Genomic DNA, 22,417 nt, shown 5'->3' with positions numbered 1-22,417 from the left:
TTTCTGAGACTGCAAAAATTTTAAGGGAACACACTTTGCAACTGGTAAATTGGAACCACTGTTAGCAGCCCATCGATGATCCCACAAAGCCACCAGAGCTCCTAAAACTAAAACCCACTGTTAGTGAGTTAACTCCTACTCATAGTGATAGGTTTCCCAGACTGTAACTCTTTACAGAAGCAAACAATCTAACCTTTGTCTTCCATAGAGGTTGGGTTTGACCCAACCTTGCAGTTAGCAGCCCAATATCTAACCCACAGTGCCCCCAGAGCTCCTAGGTTGTGGTTCATACACTGGTTAAAAAAAAAAAAAAAAAAATTATGAAAACTGTACTGGGATGACTGAAATTTGATTACACACTTGACCTGGAAGGTAAAGTTCATCTGGGCATACATGATATTGAGTGATCTGACGTCAGCTTTCCTCTCCAGCCCTAATAGTCACCATCCTTACTTGACTTCCAACAGCAGAAACAGCTAGCATTTCCCCCTTCCCATCTTCCCTTAGCCTAGTGGTTGCAAAGCGGGCTGCTAACCTCAGGGTCAGCAGTTCAAAACTACCTGCTGTTCCTTGGGAGAAAGATGACGCTTTCTGTTCCGTAAAGATTTACAGTCTCAGAAACCCTGTACAGGGTCACTATGAGTCAGAACGGACTCCATGGCACATAACAGCAACATCTTCCCTTACCAGCTGGAGGTGCCTTTGCTCTTATAACCTTTCCTTTTATGGTATTTCCTGTAGGATGCACAAAGCTCTCAAGTCCTTCTTTCAGGTTTCTAAGAAGCCATTCTACAACTTCTGTGAGTCCTCATTACTGAAGTTTCTAACGTAATTCTAAATCCAAAGGTTGAATTTAGTGCCAGTATTGTGGCACCCTCATGGCCTGAACAGCTTACTAACTCCAAAAGAAGTGATCTGTTTGTGATATTTCAAATACAGTCTGGAGTATTAAACCAAGACTCACCATAACAAGTAAATGTTTGTATCATTATTTTATGCTTGGAGTTTTAAAAATAGTTGTATATAAATCTGGTCTTAAATTAAGGATTTTCTTTCAACACTGAGACAACACATTAACCTGTTATTTAGGTAAAGTTTGTTTTTGTTTCTTTAAAAGGAAACATGTTATTTGCCGTCAGTTGAGTTTAACTCACAGCTACCCTGTATAGCTTTTCTGAGGGGAAACTAGTGGGTTTGAACTGCTGACCTTGTGGTTCCAAGTCCAGTGCTGATCCTTCAGTGCCACACCAAGAGACATTGCTATTGTTGGTGTTGTTAAGTACCATCGAGTCGGTTCTGACCCATAGCAACCCTGTATACGGGTTCCAAGGAGCAGTGGGTAAGCTTGAACCATCGACCTTGTGGTTCAAAACAACTTTGGTCACAGCGCCACACCAAGGTGGAAATAAGGTCAATGGTAGGAAAGATAATTCTTTGCATCATTTCAACATTACTTGAGGTTTACTGTCAGTTTCTATCCAAGATAGATGATTTCGTTAGAAAACAAGAGGTAAAAACACACATTTTGGGTATATCACCGTTAAAATATTTAACACAGGGTTAAAGGCAAAAGATTCCAAACAGCTGTGGCCATTGAGATGCTGGGGCAATTTGCAAGTTGCATGGTACAAAATTTACAATGCATATGGATACGGTATTAGTAACAAAAAACGGTACAGTCCATTTTGAACTTGGTTTAAAAACTCTCCAATGTCTGCAGTTAGGATGTCCTAACTGCATTCGCTTCCATTCATTAATTTGAAAGGTTTGTTCCGAAAAGGGTGTTCACAGTACACAATTAAAACACCCTCCGTATACTTGACCAGAAAATGTTTTCAAAGCTACCGCTGTATTTGGAGAATAGTGTAGTTTTAGGGTTTTGTTCCGATGTATCTAATTTCGTGTCGCCAAGGCCAGGAAGGGCTGCGAGGAGAATGTGGGGGAAGTGACTTCACACTCTTGATTACAGAATGTCATGTTTACTACTGTAAATATTCAGTCTGCAAAGGAGAAAAGAGGTGAAGTGAAATTGCTCTCACGCTTCCATCTTGCAGGTACATTTTATCCCCTAGTCAAACTTTCTCCATCAATCCTGGCAGGTCAGCCACAGGAATGCTGCCAGAAAGGGAAATGTGCAATTGTGGGGCAGTCTACGCTGCCTAAACCAGAGTTAGCTTTGCACGGTTACCTGAAACATTCAAGTTATTGCACCGAGAGAACAAGCTTGTCGTTTCAATTCGGTCGTTTCCGTGTGGAATTGCGGCACGGGCAGGTCCTGGGTGTGGCGATGCCAAAAGAGAGCTCCCATCTTCCAGTTTTCCCGCTTCTGGAAAAGCTTTCTAAACCCTTAAGTGGCGAGTGACTGACACAGGGGAACGGCCATCTGGGATCCCAGTGGCCAAAGACAGACGACCCTGCAGCAGTTGCAAACTGCCAAATCTAGGGGCTGGGTACGCTATGCTAGCGCTGCGCTCCCCCACTCGCTCGACGCCTGGAGGCGGATCCCCTTTCACACACACACAAGTCCTTATATGCACCGGTTGCACCATTCCGCGTTACTCCAGCCTTAGGAATAGGGAAGACGGGCAGTCACCCTATTTCCCTTTGGCTCATCCATCGTCAGATCATTTGAACCCCTCCGAGAAACCCTAAGATGCGACTGAACAGGCCATTTTGCTGCAGCGCACTAAGTGGACACATAAAATAAAGCCGCCTTGTTCCTACAGCAGGCAAGTCAGGATTCAGGAACAGCCCTCGGATCTAGCCGGATTAGCCTGCAAGGCCGGGGCGGAAAGGGTGCTTGCCCTTCCCCCATCCACACTGGTGCAGAGGGACCCGGTCAGGAAGCGCGGCCTCAGTTCACTGGGAGACCACGCCTCCTCCTCATTTTTCCCCTCCCCCTTTACTCCTCCCAGGAAGCGGTGATAGACAGTTATGTGTGGTTCTCCACCCCCACTCCCCCAGCTGAGTGGAGGAGTTGATGTGTCTCATTATAACAGCCAATGCAGCCGCCATCCACGCACAAGCAAAGAAGCATGTCCCATTTAAATACACCCACGCAGCCCCAGCGCCCTTAGCCGATCAGGGCGCTCAGCCCACACGCACCGCGGCTCAGGGATAGGAATATACGCGCAGGTTCAGCTCCCAGACCCGGTGGACAGCGGTGCGGAGGATCGGGATACGGCGCTGAGGGGCTGGGGTGGGCGGGGGAGGCTGGGCCCGGGGCCATTGGCTCGACCGACACCCGTATGAAGACACAAGTGAAATAGACCAAGGTGGAATTTCCAAAGGAGAAGCTTAGGGGTGGTTTTGGGCCATTTCTCCAGCGAAGAAGTAGACATGGCGAGCGACTCGCCGGCTCGCAGCCTGGATGAAATAGATCTCTCGGCTCTGAGGGTGAGTAGAACATGTTTCTGATTTCTTCCCGGTGGTTTAGGTCAGGGTGAATGGGCTCGAGGTGGTGAGCAGAAGCCGGAAAATGCACGGGAGGGAACCTGGATTCTGGTTTATATGCAGGGTTTGCTAAGGTGCTCTTGCTGAGCCCCATGGCAGGGTCTGTGCGGTACGTGTCCTCCTTTGGCTGTGGCCGAGGTTCCCCCGAGAGCGAGTGGAGCTTATGCCAATTTATTGTAGACGGGTGTAATATCATTAAAATGAAAGACTCATCAGGCTCTGTGTGTGTGTGTGTGTGTGTGTGTGTGTGTGTGTGTATGCGCGCAACCTGGGCATTCGTCTTGTGCCGGGACACGATATCTCGCCACCCTTTACTGCAAAAAGATTAATAACAACAGTATGGATAAAGACACTAGCCCCTCACGTTTTTCAGCTACCTGCAAGATGACATTGTGAGCCTGACGAAGCCAACCCTGCCACTCCAAGGGGCCAGTTATTGCTGTGCTTGTCTTGTAGATGGCAACTACCTCCTCTTCCCTGCTTTCAGCTTTCCGCGACCCGGGTCCCTCTCCGCGCTACTTTAAATGCCAGTCTGTTGCTCACCTTTATTTATGATTTTAACTCTGTTCTGCCGGCGCTTTCTGACTTTGTGGTTGTGACATTTCAGTTTTGTGGCTGAACTTAAGCAGGTGAAAGAGATGTGTTTTCTGCTTGTTTCCAATCACACCAGAACTCCCAGGAGTGTGTGTGTGTGTGTGTGTGTGTGTGTGTTGCCTGTGTCTATGGCCAGTTCTTTGTGGAGCACCTCCTTCCCCTAGCCCCACTGGTTTGCACTTACCTTCACGTGAATTGCCTCAGACGCCGTTTCATTGTATTGACTAAGACATCACTGGTGTAGAATCCATTTTGCTGTTGTTTTGTGATCAGAATCCCAGGAATCTCAGGGTAGCCTTGATGCCTCTCTCCCCCCAGCCCCCAATCTCAACACACTCTTTAAGGGAAGAGGGCAGAGCTTTCTTGCCATTTTAATTAGACGCTGCCTGCCGGGAAAGGGTGAGGGGCAGGGGTGGCGGCAGCATGGGGGTCTGAGGGGGAAGCATTGGGCACCAATTTAAGGACTTTGAACCTTCTATCCATGAAGAATTGAAACTACATTTGTCTGATATATGGAGGATTGGTGAGGTTGAATTGATGGTGACTCTCAATGCTCACACACGCAGGATTGAAGTTCACACGCCCTCCTGAGGAATACATTGTTTGATTGAAGCTAAATCTTGGGGGGCATTTACCTGAATCTTTTTAGTACTCTTCCTGACATTACCTCTTTTCTCTATGGAGACTTTAAAGAGCAATTGTGATTATCAAATCGGTACTTTTTCTTTACCCTACTTGAATCCTCTCTTTCCCTCTTTTTTCGACTCCCCCCACCCCCAACTTTGGTTCTAGAGATGAGGAATGAACAAGGCAGTCCATGAGCTGAGAAGGAACAGAGGTGCTGTTTCAAACTGCCTGTTCTGATAGTTGGGCACTAAAAGCTCATTCATATGTTCTTACAGGAAGCTGCCCATTTCCCTGGCTCTGACATGCCACATTCAGAACCCTCTGCCCCCTGGGCAACTAAAGATGGGGGCTGAGGGTGGTTGACTAGCCTTTGGCTGCCGGTTTGTCGAACTCTGTGTGTTCATTTGCTCTAATTTATACACTGGGAGTAGCTCCCTGTGGGTTAATCAGGTGAATGTAAGGCCCAGACTTCAAGGTGTAGGAAATTGTAAATGGAGAAGGGGACTGGACAATGGTTGATTTCCTAAGGTGGAATCTCGACATGCACTGGGTTGTGATTTTTAAGTTAGGCTCCGACCTGCCACTCATGAGCTTTTTTTTTTCTGGGGAAGGGTTTATGAAAAATAGAGAACAGAGCTAACAGAGAGGCATAAGCAACCAGGGGGACTGAGCCGGCTGGCCTGGAAAATGCTTCACATTGGTAAACCTGTGCTTGTGAAATCTGCATTTTGAAAAGAGATCATTGTACCATTCAATGCAACTGCTCTTTGTGGCCTGGCCTGCCAGTTTAGTGTTCTGCCTGTTTTCTGTCAGTTCTGAGGTGTGGACAGAGGGAGGGACTACAGCATGCCTTGGAAACTGGATCGCTACTAGCTGAAGGACTTGAATGTAGATGTGGAAACAGCCACCGATTTTGTGGTGGCTGGTGTGTACAAGTCTGGAATGGATTCTAAGGCCGTATAGGTAATTTCCATAAACCAGAGGGCATACCATCTCTGTCTTTCCAAATTAAGAGAGGTGGGCTCATCTAGATGTAAAGTCTTATTTGTTCCTAAACCCCCAGAAAATCCTTCCTGCTGAGAACCTCTGGGGAATGCCTGACCCCTGAAATGCAGCCAAGGTCAGTGGCTTCTAGGAGAATTTGCTGCAGTCTTGGGTCCCTTGCTGTTTCGGTGACTCTTTATGTACACAATCAATGCTCTTTTTGTAAGCCCTGGGTTCAGTGTATTAAAACCAGATCCTGTCTGGAGAGGCCTTTATCCCTTCTCACTTTGGGGACTTATTGTTCTCAGCCAGTGATCCCAAACTGGACCCAGTCTAAATTTTCTCCAAATAGTAACAATGCATACTGTAAACCAGAGTTATGGGTGACAGCATGATCATTTAAATTATGCAAGATTTGCATGGTTTTAAATGAATGCAGTCTAATTAAGTCCTGATTTCTAGAGCTCATACAGATAAGCAAAGTCTCAGCAAATGGGGAATGGTTTTATAGATTTAGATCTGGAGGGGAATCTTGAAGAGCTCAACCTATCTTTTCATTTAGCACATAATGGAGCCCAGAGATGTGAAGCCCCTTGCCCAAGGTCACAGAGCCTTTGGGAAGGGGTAAGAAAGGAGGACATTTGGGAAGAGAATCTAAGTTTCCTGACTCCTCATTCAGTGCTCATTTCTCCCTGTCACATTTTCTGTGGTGGAATCAGAAATCAATAATGCATTTTCTGCCTGAACACAAAAAGCAGCAGAGAGGAACAATTTCACCAGGGTTATGGGATTTTATTTATTGAGAAATAGAGAAACTGCTAAGGTACCTTTGGAATTCATTTTCTAGTCCCTCTTCAGTTCTTCTTCTCCAGGCAAATGACTATCTGGATCATTTAGAACAGATGGGTGTCCTGCATGGGTAACATCGCTCAGTAACCTATCTCCAAGGGGTCAATTGGACATGCATATTTTTTTATGTCCCTGCATGTGAGGTTTATAGAGTTCTATGCATGTTTTCTATCATCAATGTGGATAGATGTATGTAGTATTATGAAAATAAACTTTAGCCTTATGTGTGTATGAAAATGTGTGTGTTTATACATATATATACACTGTATGATGAACACTCGACCACAAGGTTGATTTAAACTGCCAGGTTGGTGGTTCAAATTCTGCAGCTGCTCCTATACAGGGTCTCTGTGAGTTGGAACTGACTCAATGGCACTTAACAATAACATATAGGCTGCTGCTGCTGCTGTGTCCCATGGAGTCGTTTCCGACTCATAACCATCCTTTGTACAGTTTCTGAGGCTATAAATCTTTATAGGAGCATAAAGCCTCATCTTTCTCCCTTGGAATGGCTGGTGGATTCAAATTGTTGAACTTGCTGTTAGCAACCCCATGCATAACTGACTATGCTACAAATATATTGTTGTTAAGTGCCGCCGAGTCAGTTCCAACTTGTAGTGACCTTCTATAGAGTTCTGAGAATTGTCTAGTGGGTTTGAACCCTTGACCTTACAGTCCAGCAGTTATCCTATAATGATACTCCATATAGGTTACAGAAAACAATTTACTCATTCAAACTCTGAGCTTGAGTCATTCTAGCTTTAAGACATTAGGAGTAATAATTGCCACCAGTATGCTTTATTACATGTGACGTGACCTCAGCCAAGAATTGTTTTAGAGATTAGCAAAATTCTGAACCTGAGCCTGTTGGCCCACAGCATAAGGCATTCAGGGCCATGATTTGGCCTCTGTTGACCTCATACTCTCAACAACTGCCAGGACATACACACTTTCCAAATTGCACAGAATTGGATGGTCTGTGATGTCTTTCTACCTGGCCTTCACTCCCATCTGGGCCAAGTTAATTCTTTCTTCACTGAAACCCAGATTTAAGAAGTGATGTAATCTCCAAATTTTGTGTGCATTCCTGTCTGCTACCCTTCTATAGAGTCCCGGTGCAGTGCTGTGGGATAAAGCACTGGACCGCAAAAACAGTTTGAGCCACAGGTTGATGGTTCAAACACACCAGTGGCTTCTTGGAAATCCTATGCAAGATAGTGATGAATCGGAATAGACTTGACAGCACTAAACAACACAACAACAACACTTTTGCTGCTAGTGTTATAATTGTGTGGGTTTTCTTTCTGTCTGCTTAATAAACCGTAAGCTCCTGGAGGGTAGGGGCTTGGCCTTAGTCATCTTTGAGTCCATAGGCCTTGTTAGTAGAATGAATTAATCAGTGAATGAATGAGTAAATGCAGTGGAATGAGCCTTGGCTCCTGGATTCTGTGCCCACAATTTATGAGTCTGTGACTTTGAGGAAGCATTGAACCTTAGTTTCCTTAAAAACGGGAATGGTAATAACAGCTTGCCTTACTCAAAGGCTGGTTTCAAAGATAAAATAAAAAAATATGGCAATACTTTGAAAACTGTAAATCATTATACATATGTTATTACATGATAAAATGGGAATTTTATGGGAAACTTGATTCCACCAACATTTGATCCTAGTGGTCACCAAAAATAAAATGATCTGTTAAAAATATATCAGAAGGTTCTGCCTTTTTTAAAATGGCACCTAAAGAGTTCAACAACAACAGCAGCCGAAAACCATTCATAATGACTGCTGGTGGCTCATTAGGTTAAGCTTTGGGCTGCTAACTATAAGGTTAGGAGTTCAAACCCACCAGCCTTTCCAAGGGAGAAAGGTGAGGTTGTTTGCTCCTGTAATCGATGCAGTAGGTTTGGATTTTTTTGTGTGTGGTGTTGTTTAAAACAGAACATTGGCATCCTTGGGCTACACAAAAGATTAAGTGCTTCACAAGTAGCCAAAAGATTGGGAGTTCAAAACAGAGCTTCAGACTGATTAATTCTGGTTTAACTCCCTGCTGAGAATTTGTCTTTTCACCCTAGATATACTGAATCAGAATCAAATCTACATTTTAACAAGTTTCCCAGGTGGATCTTAGGTATATATAAGAATTGTAAGAATCACTGGGGAATCTTGTTAAAATATAGATCCCGATTCATATCTTGGTGGAAAAGAAAATTCTCAGCAGGTTGTGGAACTGGAATAAACCAGTTTGAAGTCCTGTTTCAAACCCACCCAGAGGCACCTTGGGAGACAGTCTGGTTGATCTGTTTCTAGAAGGTCATAGACTTGAAAGCACTATGGAGTAGTTCTACTCTGTACAAATGGGTCTCTGTGTTTCAATCCGACAGCGCTGCTTAACGACAATGTAAATTTAGACATTTCTCTGATGGTCTGGAGAGAATTTCCCCAGTATCAGTGTTCATTAGATTGGAGGTGAACTTTGCCAAGAAGTTTTTTGAGACCAAACGTCCTGGTGTGGTTCTGTGGGATAAAACACAGGACCACAAGGTTGGTTTGAGCCACATGGTAAGCAGTTCAAACTCAACAGCCACTCTTTGGAAACCCTGTACATTTTTACAACCCTGTACATTTTTAACAACAACAGCACACTGTGAATTTAACAACAACAGCACACTGTAAACCATTATCAACATTATGAATTAAAACTCTTTTCAAAAGCCTTTTCTCCTACTTTTGGATTACCCATTACTTAAGTACAAGCAAATTTATTTTGTCTGTGCCTTTTCAAAGTTTTTCTTATTCTTTTTTTTTTAGGGAAAGGGCACATAGAATGATGCACTAATAAAATAGTCCAGTATTTAAAACCTTGTGACCAGAGGTCTCTAGAGACTTAAAGAAATCTTGAAACATTATGATTTTATTAGCCCAATCTTAAATGAGATTTTGGTAAAGTTGTGCAAATTAATACAACAGTAATATTTAAAAATGACAAATAAATGATAAACTTTGTATTAGATATATTTGTTGTTTTTCAAGGACATTAAGCAGGTGTTTTCTTTGCAATGATATTACCTCATAATAAAATAGCATGTACTGGTAGATATCAGAACATTGGAGAAATATGTGTAATCATTTCATTATTCATTATTCACTGTAATCTTTAGTACAAAAGGTAATATAAGTCATGCATAATTATCTGCTTAAGAGGTCATGGACTATTTTGTTGATGAAAGAATACCCAGCATTTTTTCTTCATGGATATACCAAATCCCCGCCGCCCCCTCACCCCCACCCCTTATCTGTAAGGCTGTCTGATATCTTGTCATTTTGAGTCTTGTCAGTTGGCCTTTTTTTTCTGTCTCTGTCCTGGAATAAATTTTTTACGCCCTTCTTATTTCAACACCATTCACCATTCCTTCTTTCAGTGATAGTAGTTCTAAAGTCCACCTGGCTTTGAGCTATTGTGATTGAATTATGACTGCCAGGTCCAGCTGAGCCACAGTGCAACCGGTCTCTGATTCAGTGTTTCTGATAGCAGTTGCGATAACTGGAGTCTGACAGATGCTTTAATGCCCAATTGGTTCTTCTACTCGTATTTCTATGAAGGACATTCAGGGCCTAAACCGGTTTGTTAGCAATGTGCTGAGACTTTCAAGAAAATCTTCCTGATATTTTTTGAATGAAATGTTATTTGTGCATATAAATATAAGGTTCCTACTGGAGAGAGAGGAAGGATTTAAATAGAAAATGTTGGATGAATTCCGCTTGTAATTTCTTCCACTCTGGTTGGAAGCTGATTTCCCTCTAGAGAAAGATGATTCTCAATCCACTTCTTTTTACATGCCCAGCTGTCTTCACTTGTCTCAAGGGGGTGCCTGTAATTCTCAAAACACATTTTATTTCACCTCAATCTTTTAAAAAAAAATCTCTCTTTAGCTAATCTATTGTATGGGTCCATTTATTTCCATTCTTACCTGCAACCATTGAAATTACATTCTCTTGGACAGCACCTATGAGAAGACTCATCTGCTATGCGTCTACCACCAGTCTTCTTTCTACCAGTCTGTCATAGACACGATAGCCATATATAAGGAGCTCTGGTAGTGTAGTGGTTATGAGTCGGGCTGCTAATCTCGTGGTCATAGGTTCGAAACTACCAGCAGTTCCTCAGGAGAACGATGAGGCTTTCTGCTTCCATAAATATTTACAGCCTCAGAAACCCTATACAAGTCACTGTGAGTCGGAACCAACTCAACAACATATACCATCACCATCACCATAGCCATATGGTCCTGGTGTGGTGCTGTAGGAGAAGCACTTGTCTGCTTACTGCTAGATTGTTAGTTCAAATGCACCATCTGCTTCTCAGAAACCCTATAGAGGATCACAGTAAATTGGAACCAACTCAGTAGTACTTAACAACGACAGCGACACAGCCATATAAATCTTCTTAGCACAGTTTTGATATGAGTATTTTTGTTTCAAGACCTTCCCTCACTAAACCTTTAGCACAGTGCAGAGACCAGTTATAATTCAGCTGAGACCCTATCCAATGTCTGACCATTCCTTCACAAACTTCCATTCCTGCCAGAGGGAACTACTCCCTTCTGTCATGGGTGCTCTTTAAGGGGCACATTACCTTATTATCCTTTTCAATATCTATTGCCCTAACAGTAAATGCACAAATGCCACTCTTTCCACAGAATTGTCCCCCATATCTGTGAGGTTAAAGTTATGCCTCCCATTTACACACTCTGTCAGAACAATGTTCACATTACTTTGATAACACTGAGAACTTTCTGTCTTGGGTTAAGACAACTGTGTATTTAATATACTTGGTATCATCCACCAGTTTCTGTTACACAGAGGGTCTTCAATACATTTATACTGAGTTTAAAAAAAAATATATATATATATGTTTAGTGCAGTCAAGTCAGTTCGGACTCATAGTGACTCTGTATAGGGTTTCCAAAGAGCAGTTGATGAGTTTGAACCACCAACCTTATGGTTCAAATGAACCTTGTGGTTCAGTGCTTTAACCCACAGCACAACATAGTGCTTTTTCGGATGGCTGAACGTGGTGTTGCATACAGAGGTTGTAGCAGTGCTAATAAGATGGAGACAGTACTAACCATAGCACAACTTCAAGGAGTGCTAATGATATTCTATGTAGCACAACTCCAGGGGATACCTTTCATGTAGAGTACAGAGCCAGGGGATGCCTGGCACATAGAGTACAATTTAGGGATGCTGATTTTGAGGAATACAATGGTTAGTCCTGGATAGGAATTCTGTTTCTAGAATTTCTTTCCCTTGGAAATTGTTTGTTCCGTTGTCTCCATATTCTAAATTTTGAGAGTTTTTATATACTGTAAGTTAGAACTCCTTGGCCAGTATGTGTACATATGTTTGGAAGGTGTTTCAATACTTTTATTATTATGTTGTTGTTGTTAAGTGCCGTCGAGTTGGTTCCGACTCATAGCGATCCTAAACAGGGTTTCCTAGGCTGTACATATTTACTGGAGCAGAAAGCTTCATCTTTCTCCCGCAGAGCAGCTGGTAGTTTCAAACTGCAGACTGTGTGGTTCGCAGCCCTATTCGTAACCACTACACTACCAGAGCAGCTTACTTTTATTATATCCATATAATATTTTTGACCACTATTTGTTTTTTGAATCCCACTCATCTGCCAATTTATTGTACTACAGTGACTTGAGTGTTGCTGTGATGCTAGAAACTATGACATGGTGTTTCTGATACCAGCAGGGTCGCCCATGGTGGGCAGGTTTCAGCAGAGCTTCCAGGCTAAGAACAGACTAGGAAGAAGCAGAGGCTTGACCCCTTCTGAAAGGTGGTTGTTTCTGACTCATAGTGACCTTTTATTGGATTACTGAGGAGCAGCTGGTGAGTTTGCACTGCTGACCTTGTGATTCAAAGTCCAGTGCTGATCCTACAGTGCCAATGAAAACCTTATGAATAATAGTGGAACATTGTCTGATGTAGTGCTAGAAGATGAGCCCCTCAGGTTGGAAGACACTCAAAATACTACTGGGGAAAAGTTGCCTCTTTAAAGTAGAGTCAAACCTAATGATATGTGGATGAAGCAAAGCTTTAGTGACATTCATTTGCTAATGGAACTCAACTCTAAAAGAATAGAAACAGCATAAAAGATCCATTAATAATTGAAACATGGAATATACAACCTTGGGTATACCCACCTGAATTAAAAAGATAGAAAAGGAAGAAAAAACCAAGTGGAGGTATGAAAAGGTTTTGAAACTTTCTCTTGAAGGTAGAGAAGCTAAAGTGAATGGAAGAAATGATGAAGCAAAAGAGTTGAACAAAAAATTTCGGAGGACATCTTGTGAAGGCAAAGTATTATAATGAAATGTGAAAGACCTGGGGTTAGAAAACCAAAGGGACCAATGTGCTCAGCATATCTCAAGCTGAAAGGACTGAAGAAAAAAATTTTAAGTCTCAACTTTCAATATTAAAGGATTCTGTGGGCAAAACGTACAGGGTCACTATAAGTAGGAACCGACTTGGTAGCACTTAGTAACATGGGTAGGCTATTGAACGATCTAAGAAGCAACAAAAGAAGATGGAAGATGGAAGGAATGCACAGTCACTAGGCTAAAAAGAATTAGTTGACATTCAGTTATTTCAGGAGGTAACATATGATCAAGAGCTGATGGTGTTGAAGGAAGAAGTCCAAGCTACACTGAAGGCATTAGTGAAAAACAAAGCTGCAGAAATTGATAAAACATCAAGTTAAATGTTTCAACACACTGATGCAGTGCTGGAAGCACTCACTAGAGTATGCCAAGAAATTTGGAAGATGTTAACTGGCCAACCGACTGGAAAAGATTCATATTGCCTGTTGCAAAGAAAGGTAGGTTGACAGAATATGGAAATCATCTAACCATATTATTACTACCACAAACAAGTAAAATTTTGTTGAAGATAATTAAAAAATGGTTGCAGCAGTATATCGACAGGGAGTTGTCAGAAATTCAAGCTGATTGTGAAGAGGATATGAAACTAGGGATATTGGTGACGTCAGATATATTTTGACTTACAGCAGAGAATACCACAAAGATGTTTGTTGTTGCTCTTGTTAAGTACCGTGGAGTCAGTTCCGACTCATAGTGACCCTGCACAGGGTTTCCGAGGCTGTAAATCTTTATGGGAGCAGAAAGCCTCATCTTTCTTCTGCACAACGCCTGGTAGTTTCAAACTGCCGATCTTGAGGTTAGCAGCCCGATTCGTAACCACTACGCTACCAGAGCTCCTTAGAAATATGTTTACTTGTGCTTTATTGACTATGCAAAGGCATTTACTTTGTGGATCATAACAAATTATGGACAACATTACAAAGAATGGTAATTTCAGGACACTTAATTTTGCTTACGTAGAACCTGTTCATAGACCAAGAGGCAGTTGTTTGACTATAACAAGGGAACATTGAGTAGTTTAAAATCAGGAGAGGTGTATATCAGGGTTGTATCCTTTCATTCAATCTGTATGGTAGGCAATTAATACAAGAAGCTGAACTATATAAAGAAGTATATGATAATCTTGGAGGAAGACTCATTAACAACCTGTGATATGTAGGTGACACAACCTTGCGTGCTAGAAGCTAAGAGGACTGGAAGCAGTTATTGGTGAAATTAAAGAATACAGCCTTCAGTATGGATTACAATTTAACGTAAAGAAAACAAAAATCTTCACAATTGGGCCAATAAACAACATCATGATAAAGGAAGAAAAGATTAAAGATGTTGAAGATTTCATTTTAGTTGGATCCACAACCAGTTAATATGGAAGCAACAGTCAAGAAATCAAATGATATATTTCATTGGACAGATCTTCAGAAAACTTATTTTACGTGTTAAAGAGCCAAGATGTCATGTTGAAGACTAATGTGCACTTGACACAAGCCATGGTAGTTTCAATCCTTTTATATACATGTGAAAGTTGGACAATGAATAAAGAAGACAGGAGAATTAATGCATTTGAATTATGGTGTTTGTGAAGAATAGTGAAAGTGCCATGGACTGCCAGGAAAACAAGCAAACCTATCTTGGAAGAAGTACAGTCAGACAGTTCCTTAGAAGTGCGGATGGCAAGACTTCATCTGACGTACGTACTTTGGACATGTGATCAGGAGGACCCATTCCCTGGAACAGGGTATCATGCTTGGTAAAACAGTGTCAACAAAAACAAGTAAGACCCCCTACAATATGGATTGACACTGTGGCAGCAACAATAGGCTCCAAGGTAAGAATTGTGTGGATGGTGCAGTACGGAAAGTGTTGAGTTCTGTTGTGCATAGGGTCGCTATAAGTTGGGTCTGACTCAATGGCACTTGACTAAGTAAATAAACATCTTGATTCAATTGTAATCGAGTGTGAAGGGTTGATTTCTGGCTGTTGATGTTGAGTTTTTGTCTTAGTAGAGGTAACTTCGTGAGGGTCGAGAGGATTTGGAAGAGTGAGGATGAGTGAAGAGTCATCCTGCTGGAAGAAAGGAGTCCAGAGTTACAGTGTGGGCTGTGAACCCTCCCCCTCTGGGCTTCAGTGTATTCATGTGTATGATGAATGATTTGGACCAGAAAATACCGGAAGTGATGCCTGACACTATTATTCTTTTGCAATAAATCCTAGGACAGATTCTAGAGGCAGAACTTGTTAAGTGCCGTCAAGTCGGTTCCGACGCATAATGACCCTGAACAGGGTTTCCAAGGCTGTAAATCTTTATGGGAGCAGAAAGCCTCATCTTTCTCCCGCAGAGCAGCTGGTAGTTTCGAACTGCTGACCTTGTGGTTCACAGCCCAATTCGTAACCACTATGCTACCCTGCATTAGAGGCAGGACTAAAGGTGTTTAAATAGCCATGGATTCTTATTCTAAATCTTGGGGATATCAGGTATGTAAACTATTGACCTCAAGGGCCAGGGATTACCACATAAAGTAGTATTTTTTCCTCATTTTTAGAATTTTGTTTTTTCCTAATCTTTATGTCCTGTTTTATCATCTGAAATTTGCTTTTGGCTTTTGGAGATGGAACAGTGGCTCTGAGGACTGATGGTAACTTGTGCTGGCCACTCCCTTATAGTGTTGTTGCTGGATACCCTGATATAGACTCTGAGTTAGGGATGGATTTTCAAGAATTGCCTTTTAACCATTGACGCTTGGAATTTGGTCGTAGAGATCAAAAGGAAAATCCATAAACCTTAGCAAGTACATTATTTATATAAAAATTTGACTAGCATTGTAGAAAATGTGCTGGATGCTGGCAGGGCAAATTTGGGTGAATCCAGTATTCTATGAGCCTGTGAAATGTGGTTAACTATAGGAGCAATACATACATATGTAATCTAGCAGTCATTCATTCTTTTTTTCATGTATGCATTAATTCAACACAAGCTTATTGATTGCTGCTAGTTGCTAGGGACAACAATGACATGGTGTCTGTACTCAAGGTGTGAATTGTTAGGTAGAGAAAGCAGTCTCATACCATTCTTATTCTCTTTCACTACATTTCAGCCACACTCATCTTTTATGTTCTGTGAATATGTCAAGCTAGTTACTGTAGTTCCCTGTGTTCAGACAATTCTGTTGTCAGAGTCTCACCTGGAGGACTCCATTTCATTATTTATGTCTTAGGTCAAATGTCGCTTGTATCACTTATCTATTGCTGCATAACAGTCTATCCTAAAGCTTAGTGGTTTAAAGCAACAACAGTCATTTATTATATCTCACAGTTTTTATGTGTCAAATTCTAAAGTGGCTTAGTTGGGTGGTTCTGGCTTGAGGTTGCAGTCAAGATGTTGGTAAGAGCTGTTTTCTTCAGAAGTCTTGTATAGAGCAGAAAGATCTATTTCCAAGATCATTTATTTGTAAGGTCTGCTTGTTGGTAGGATGCTTCAGAGTTCCTCCCCAAGCGGGCCTCTCCATGAGCATCCTAATGACACAGTGTTGGGTTTCCTCAGAGTGAGCAATCTGAAAGAGAAAGGCAGAAGCGACAATGTCTTTATGACCTAGTGTTAGAAGTCAACCCAAACCAAGCCCACTGCTGTCAAGTCATTTCTGACTCATAGAGACCCTATAGGACAGAACAGAACTGTCCCATAGGGTTTCTAAGACTGTCATCTTTAAGGAAGCACACTGCCACATCTTTCTCTTACAGAATGGCTAGTGGGTTCCAACTGCAGAACTTTTGGTTAGCAGCTGAGAGATTTAACTGTATCACCAGGGTTCTGTTGGAAGTCATGGACTGGCATTTCTACCAATCCTATTGGTTGCCTAGGTCAGCCTCTTTTAGCATGAAGCAACTACATAAAAGCAGGAGTCATTGAGGACCCTCTTGGAGGATGCCTACCACACAGAGAGGCTTTATTTGATGCATAGCTCTAATGTACTTTCCTTTTCCAACCAATGGCCTTCTAGTGTAGTGGGGTTTTTTTGTATGTAAAGCTGTGTGGCTATGTGAATCTATTTTTAATATGTTTCCTTCCGTTGAAACCTAAGTTTTATGGTAATAGGGATATTGCTGTGTGCTCAAAGTTATATTCCTAGTGCTTAGAATTGTGCCTGGTATATGGTACATATTGACTGAATAATAAACATTAGTTTAATGAACAATTAATTTCCAATGGACTGTATTTACTTCTTTATTATACATTATACCTCAGATAATGAATTGTGGCAGCTTCTAATAAGAGGCACAAATAAGATAAAGCCATAAAACTAACAGGATATGTTGTGTTGTTGGTGTTCTGTGCTGTTGCGTCAATTCTGACTCATAGCGACTGTATGAGGTTTCTAAAGTGTGACTAGTGGGTTTGAACCACTGGCCTTGTGGTTAGCAGTTCAGTGTTTATCCTGTAGGTACATACCAGGTCTTCCAACCCCAATGGTAGAAGGGGGGAGGGGTCTTTCCATTGTCCTTATTATGCCTCAAAACACAATGTTATCATTGGGACTTCTTAGTGAATCATTTAATCTCAATACACAAAAACTAACCTAAGAAAATGTGGATACAGAGATGGTTATCAATTTCCCTGTATGTGTAAAGCACAAGTAACATAACCTATGCTCCATTATAAAGCCACTAAATCTATTTAATTTGATGGTAGATAACAGCACAGCTAAGTTAACAAATATACTAATTAGTTGTGTTTGAGATGTAAATACTTTAAAAAAAAAAACTGAGATTCTTTGGACCGAGAGTCCAATTGCAGAAGCTTGAAACATGTGGAGGGTCTTAGCTGCAGTGAGTAACCAAGATGATCCCCGGAGCTTCAGGGCACAGAAAATGCAATCTGCGAGTGGGAGCAAGGACTTCTAAATTGTTTAAAATGTGTTTAATTTTTTAAAAATTCTTAATCTCATTGTAAAAGCAATACATGGTCATTGCAAAAATTTTGGAAAATAGAGAAAAAGAAAAAGGAACTCTCAAATTATCCAAAGTCATGAATCTCAATGATGCCCGTGTATACATTTTATTATATGGCTTAGCAATTGATTTTCTATGCTTAAAAAAAGGTTAAGGATATAGTACATATATTTTTTAAACAGGTTTTTTTTTTTTTACACTTAGATGCATTTTCTCATGTTATTAACATTCTTCTGTGGCACAGTTTTTAAATACTTTATCATGGGAATTATAAATTTATATAAAAGAAGAGCAATATTAGATTATATTTCTGGTAGGAATGTAAAATGAATGGTTTAGCAGTCTCTTGTATAACCAAGTAATTTCACTTTTAGAGATTTTCACATGAGAATTGAAAATGTATGTCCACACATAAAAACTTACACACAAATGTTCATAGTAGCTTTATTTATAATCGCCTCAAAGTGAAAAAATATCTATCAATTGATGAACAAATAAACAATCTGTGGTTTGTCCCTACCATGGAATGGTGTTCAGCCATTAAAAGGAATGAACTTATATGTGCTACAACATGGATGAGCCTTGAAAAAACATTATGCTAAATGAAAGAAACCAATCACAAAAGGCCATTTGCTGTATGATTCTGTTCATGCGGAATGCCAAGATTAGGTAAATACATAGAGCTAAAAAGTAGATTAGTGGTTGCCAGGGACTGGAGAGAAAAGGAAATGGGGAGTGACTGTCAATGTGTTAAAATTAGATAGTAGTGATGGTTGTATGACTATGAATATACTAAAATGTACTGACCTATATATTTTTAAAGCATAAATTTTATGGTATGTGAATTATATTTTAATAAAGCTGTTACCAAAAAAAAGGTAGAATAGTATAATGAGCCCAATTTAATGTAGTAATTATCTACTTGTGATCAATTTGTTTCAGCTATACTCCTACCTACTACCCTCTATATTAATTTGAAGTATTATATAATTTCATTTATAAATATTTTACTGTGTCTCTCTAAAAGATATACTTTAAAAAATATATATAACTACAATTCCATTATCATGCCTAAAAAAAAAAGCACATAATTTTTAGTGTTTTCAAATACTCAGTATACAGATTTTAATCATATATATTTTTTAATGACTGCTTAGCACTTTACTGCAGGGACATATCATAATATATTTAACCAATTCCTACTGGTAAAGCTTTAAGTTATTTATAGCTTTTCACCTTTTGTAAATATTGCTTTGATAAATATCCATGTACACATATCTTTGTGCACATCTCTGTTTTCTTAGGATAACTTCTTAGAAGTGAGATTTAACATGAAAGTGTCTGAATGATTTTTAAGACTACCTCCCATAAAGGATGTAACCATGAATGTTTCCTCCTTCAGTGTGTATTTGTAGTTAAGTGCTGTCGAGTTGCTCAAACTCATAGCAACCCTGTAGAGGGTTTTCAAGAAGTGATTTGTAGGTTTGAGCTGCCGACCTTGTGGTTAGCAGTCCAGTATATCTGCCAAACCTGGCCATACCATCGTTTTTAAAGTGAGACACTTCACAAGGGATGGCAACTAACAGCAATACACCAATTTAATTGAATACATAGAACTGATAAAGTAAGATTATGAAGTTCCTTGAGGGTAAAGGTTGAAGACATAGATAATAAGCATACCTGTTGGAAGTTAGCCAGGCAAGTTTAGGGGTGCTCAGGAGAACCATTAATGCATTAGATTGGTTTAAATCACTGAATCGCAATGAGTCAGAACCACCTTGATGGAATTTAACAACAATAGGAGAATCATGGTGATACCCATCTTTCTGGACATGCACCCTAAAAAAGCAATAGTGCTGATTTACAACTTTGTAGGTACTTCCTGAGCCCTGGTGTGACACTGTAGGATAAGTATTGGGCTGATAACCATAAGGTCAGCAGTTCAAAACCACCAGCCACTCATTGGAAACTCTATACAGTCAGAACCAACTTGATGGCTCTTAGTAACAGCACAGGTACTCCTTGAAATAACGAGTAAGGGACCAGCAACCCATTCCCCTGTCTGAGCCAGTCAATGCACTTGCATTATATTCAGGTGGAAGCTTGGTATGATAGTTAATAGTTGGACTCAGGAGGCAGGTTGTTGGATTCAATCCCAATTTGGTCAGTTAGCACCTGTGTGAGTTTGGACAAACCTCCTGACTTCCAGTCCTACTTTCCTCATTTATAAAATGAGAATAATAATAGAATTTGTCATATAGATGTGTTGAGGATTAAAGCACTGTTCTGAGAACAGTGTCTGACATCTGTTGTGTACATATTGGGAGTCCCTGGGTTGCACAAATGGTTAGGTGTTCTGTTGTTAACTGGAAGGCTGGTGGTTTGAATCCATCCAGAAGTGCCTTGGAAGAAAGCCCTGGTGGTGTGCGTCCACAAGGCCACAGCCATGAAAATCCTGTGGAGCCAAGTCCTAGTCTGTATGCATAGTCTGTATCCAGGAGGCAGAACCAAGTTGAAAGCAGTTGATATTTTGGTATACTTAATTAGGCCTGGTGTGGTGCTATGAGTTAATGCGCCAGACTGCAAAGCCGTTTCAGCGGCAAGATCAGTGGTTCAGGCTCACCAGCTGCTCCTTGGAAGCCCTATACAGGGTCGCTATGGGTCGGAATGGACTCAGCCACACTTCACAACAACAACAACAACAACTAGCTCATTTAATTCTCACAACAATTCCCTGTGGATTAGGTGTGTGTCGCTCACAGATTAACACACTGAGGTTTAGACAAATTAAACAGTTTGCCCAAGGTCCAAGAGTTACTAAGAAGTGAGCTAAGATTCACTTTCCCAACCCCATTGCCCATAGTGACTCACTTGTCCATCATCTGATTTAAGGAACTTGTTGTAACATCAGAATTATCTGATGTCTTATCTCCCTGGGGTTCACAGATTTCCCAGAAGTCTTAACTTTGGACACATGGTTTCTTTGATGAGCACAGTAATATTTGAAGGCTTATTTCTAAACTAGTTAGTTCTTTGTGATTTTATCCTAGTTTTTAATAGAAAGCATACCTGAAATGTGTTCCTCTTTCATTTTACTCATTGAAAATCTAAAAATATAAAATGTGAACCATTTTGGAATTCACCGTGATTTCCTTGTTCATCATATACAGGAAATGTTTACATTTATGCTCATTCTTTTTGGAAAATCACCTAACAAGTGCGTTTGGAGAATCAGGTTCAAGGACTTCCGTGTTTTAAAGAATTGGATAGTACCTGCCATTTTGATAATTACAGAAGATAGCAAGATGAGTCAAAAGCCGTGATCTAGAAGAGTCCATTCTTGAATCTTCCTTTGCTTGATAATGATTAAAGTAAAAAACCTTGATAGATAATTTTGGGTTCTTGGTATGGTGCTGTAGGATCAGCCCTGGACTGCAAACCATAAAGTCGGCAGTTCAAACCCACTAGCTGCTTCCTGAGAATCCTATATAGGGTCGCTATGAGCCAGAACTGACTCAACAGCACTTAACAACAACAACAAACTTAAAATATGTATTTGTTGTTGTTGGGTGTGCCTTTTAGTCAGTTCCGGTTCATAGCGACCCTGTATAGGGTTTTCAAGGAGCAGCTGTGGGTTTGAACTACTGACTTTCTGGTTTGCAGTCCATGGCTGACCCTACAGTGTCACAGTTTAAAGTGGAGAAAAAGTAAAAGGAGCTGGAAGCCAAAAAGAGTAAGAAGCTCTGTGTTTGGAACCCAAACCTACTTTTTATAGTCAGAGACAATCCGCATTGACACAACTTCATGGTTGTCATTCTTGAGGTGGTCAGTTGCCTTCATTTGCTAGATTTTATAACATAACCCTCTATTAAAAATGCCTATAAATTATGTATGTCTAGGGTAAAAATCCAGAGCTCCATGTGGACATGGTTTCATCATTTCTACCTTCAGGTATTTTTTAGCCTCCTGTAATCAAATTACAGCAATGTGGTGGGTGGAATAGATTGTAAGCAGTAATTGTATACTGTATTTAAATAATAATAATAATACTTAGCATTTATAGAGCACTTTATATCTTCAAAGTACTTGCAAACATTACCTAATTAAATACGCTCTCTGATTATAATCTGGATATAAATGCACTTAAATCCAGAACAGGGTCATGAGAAAAGTATGCATTTGAACATTAATGCTAGCTAGGCATTAAAAACTTGTGCAGTGATGGGAAAGTTAGTTTGGGGTTCTGTTGTATTGTTTTTGTGTATCGCAGTTCAGCCTAATGGAGGGATTAGATGATATCTGCTCTTTATTGATGCCTCTGCTTGATTTCTGATCACTAAGTAAGGCCGTCACCGCGGCCCTTATGTTGTTGTTGTTGAGTGCCTTTGAGTTAGTGCCAACTCATAGCGACCCTATATAGGGTTTCTGAGGAGCAGTTGGTGCGCTTGAACCATTCACCTTGTGATTCAAACCAACTTTGCAGTCCAGTGCATTAACCCACAGTGCTATACCAGGA

The 22,417-nt window shown here is 40.7% G+C and overlaps 1 protein-coding gene across 8 annotated transcripts in view; it reads left to right on the top strand.

Moving 5' to 3' along the window:
* Positions 1-2,989: 2,989 nt before the first annotated feature.
* TNIK (TRAF2 and NCK interacting kinase) overlaps positions 2,990-22,417 on the top strand; it is a 549,276-nt gene continuing 529,848 nt past the window's right edge. For all 8 annotated transcript variants that reach the window (XM_006861839.1, XM_006861838.1, XM_006861835.1 and 5 more), the window contains exon 1: positions 2,990-3,396. In XM_006861839.1, the coding sequence (XP_006861901.1) occupies positions 3,340-3,396 (57 nt within the window). In that variant the 5' untranslated portion in view covers positions 2,990-3,339. The remainder of the gene's footprint in view (positions 3,397-22,417) is intronic.

This window comes from Chrysochloris asiatica, unplaced genomic scaffold (assembly GCF_000296735.1).
Source record: "Chrysochloris asiatica unplaced genomic scaffold, ChrAsi1.0 scaffold00043, whole genome shotgun sequence".
NCBI classification, from domain to species: Eukaryota; Metazoa; Chordata; class Mammalia; order Afrosoricida; family Chrysochloridae; genus Chrysochloris; species Chrysochloris asiatica.
Note: the sequence above shows the minus strand (reverse complement) of the source record. Positions and strands in the feature narration are given on the sequence as shown.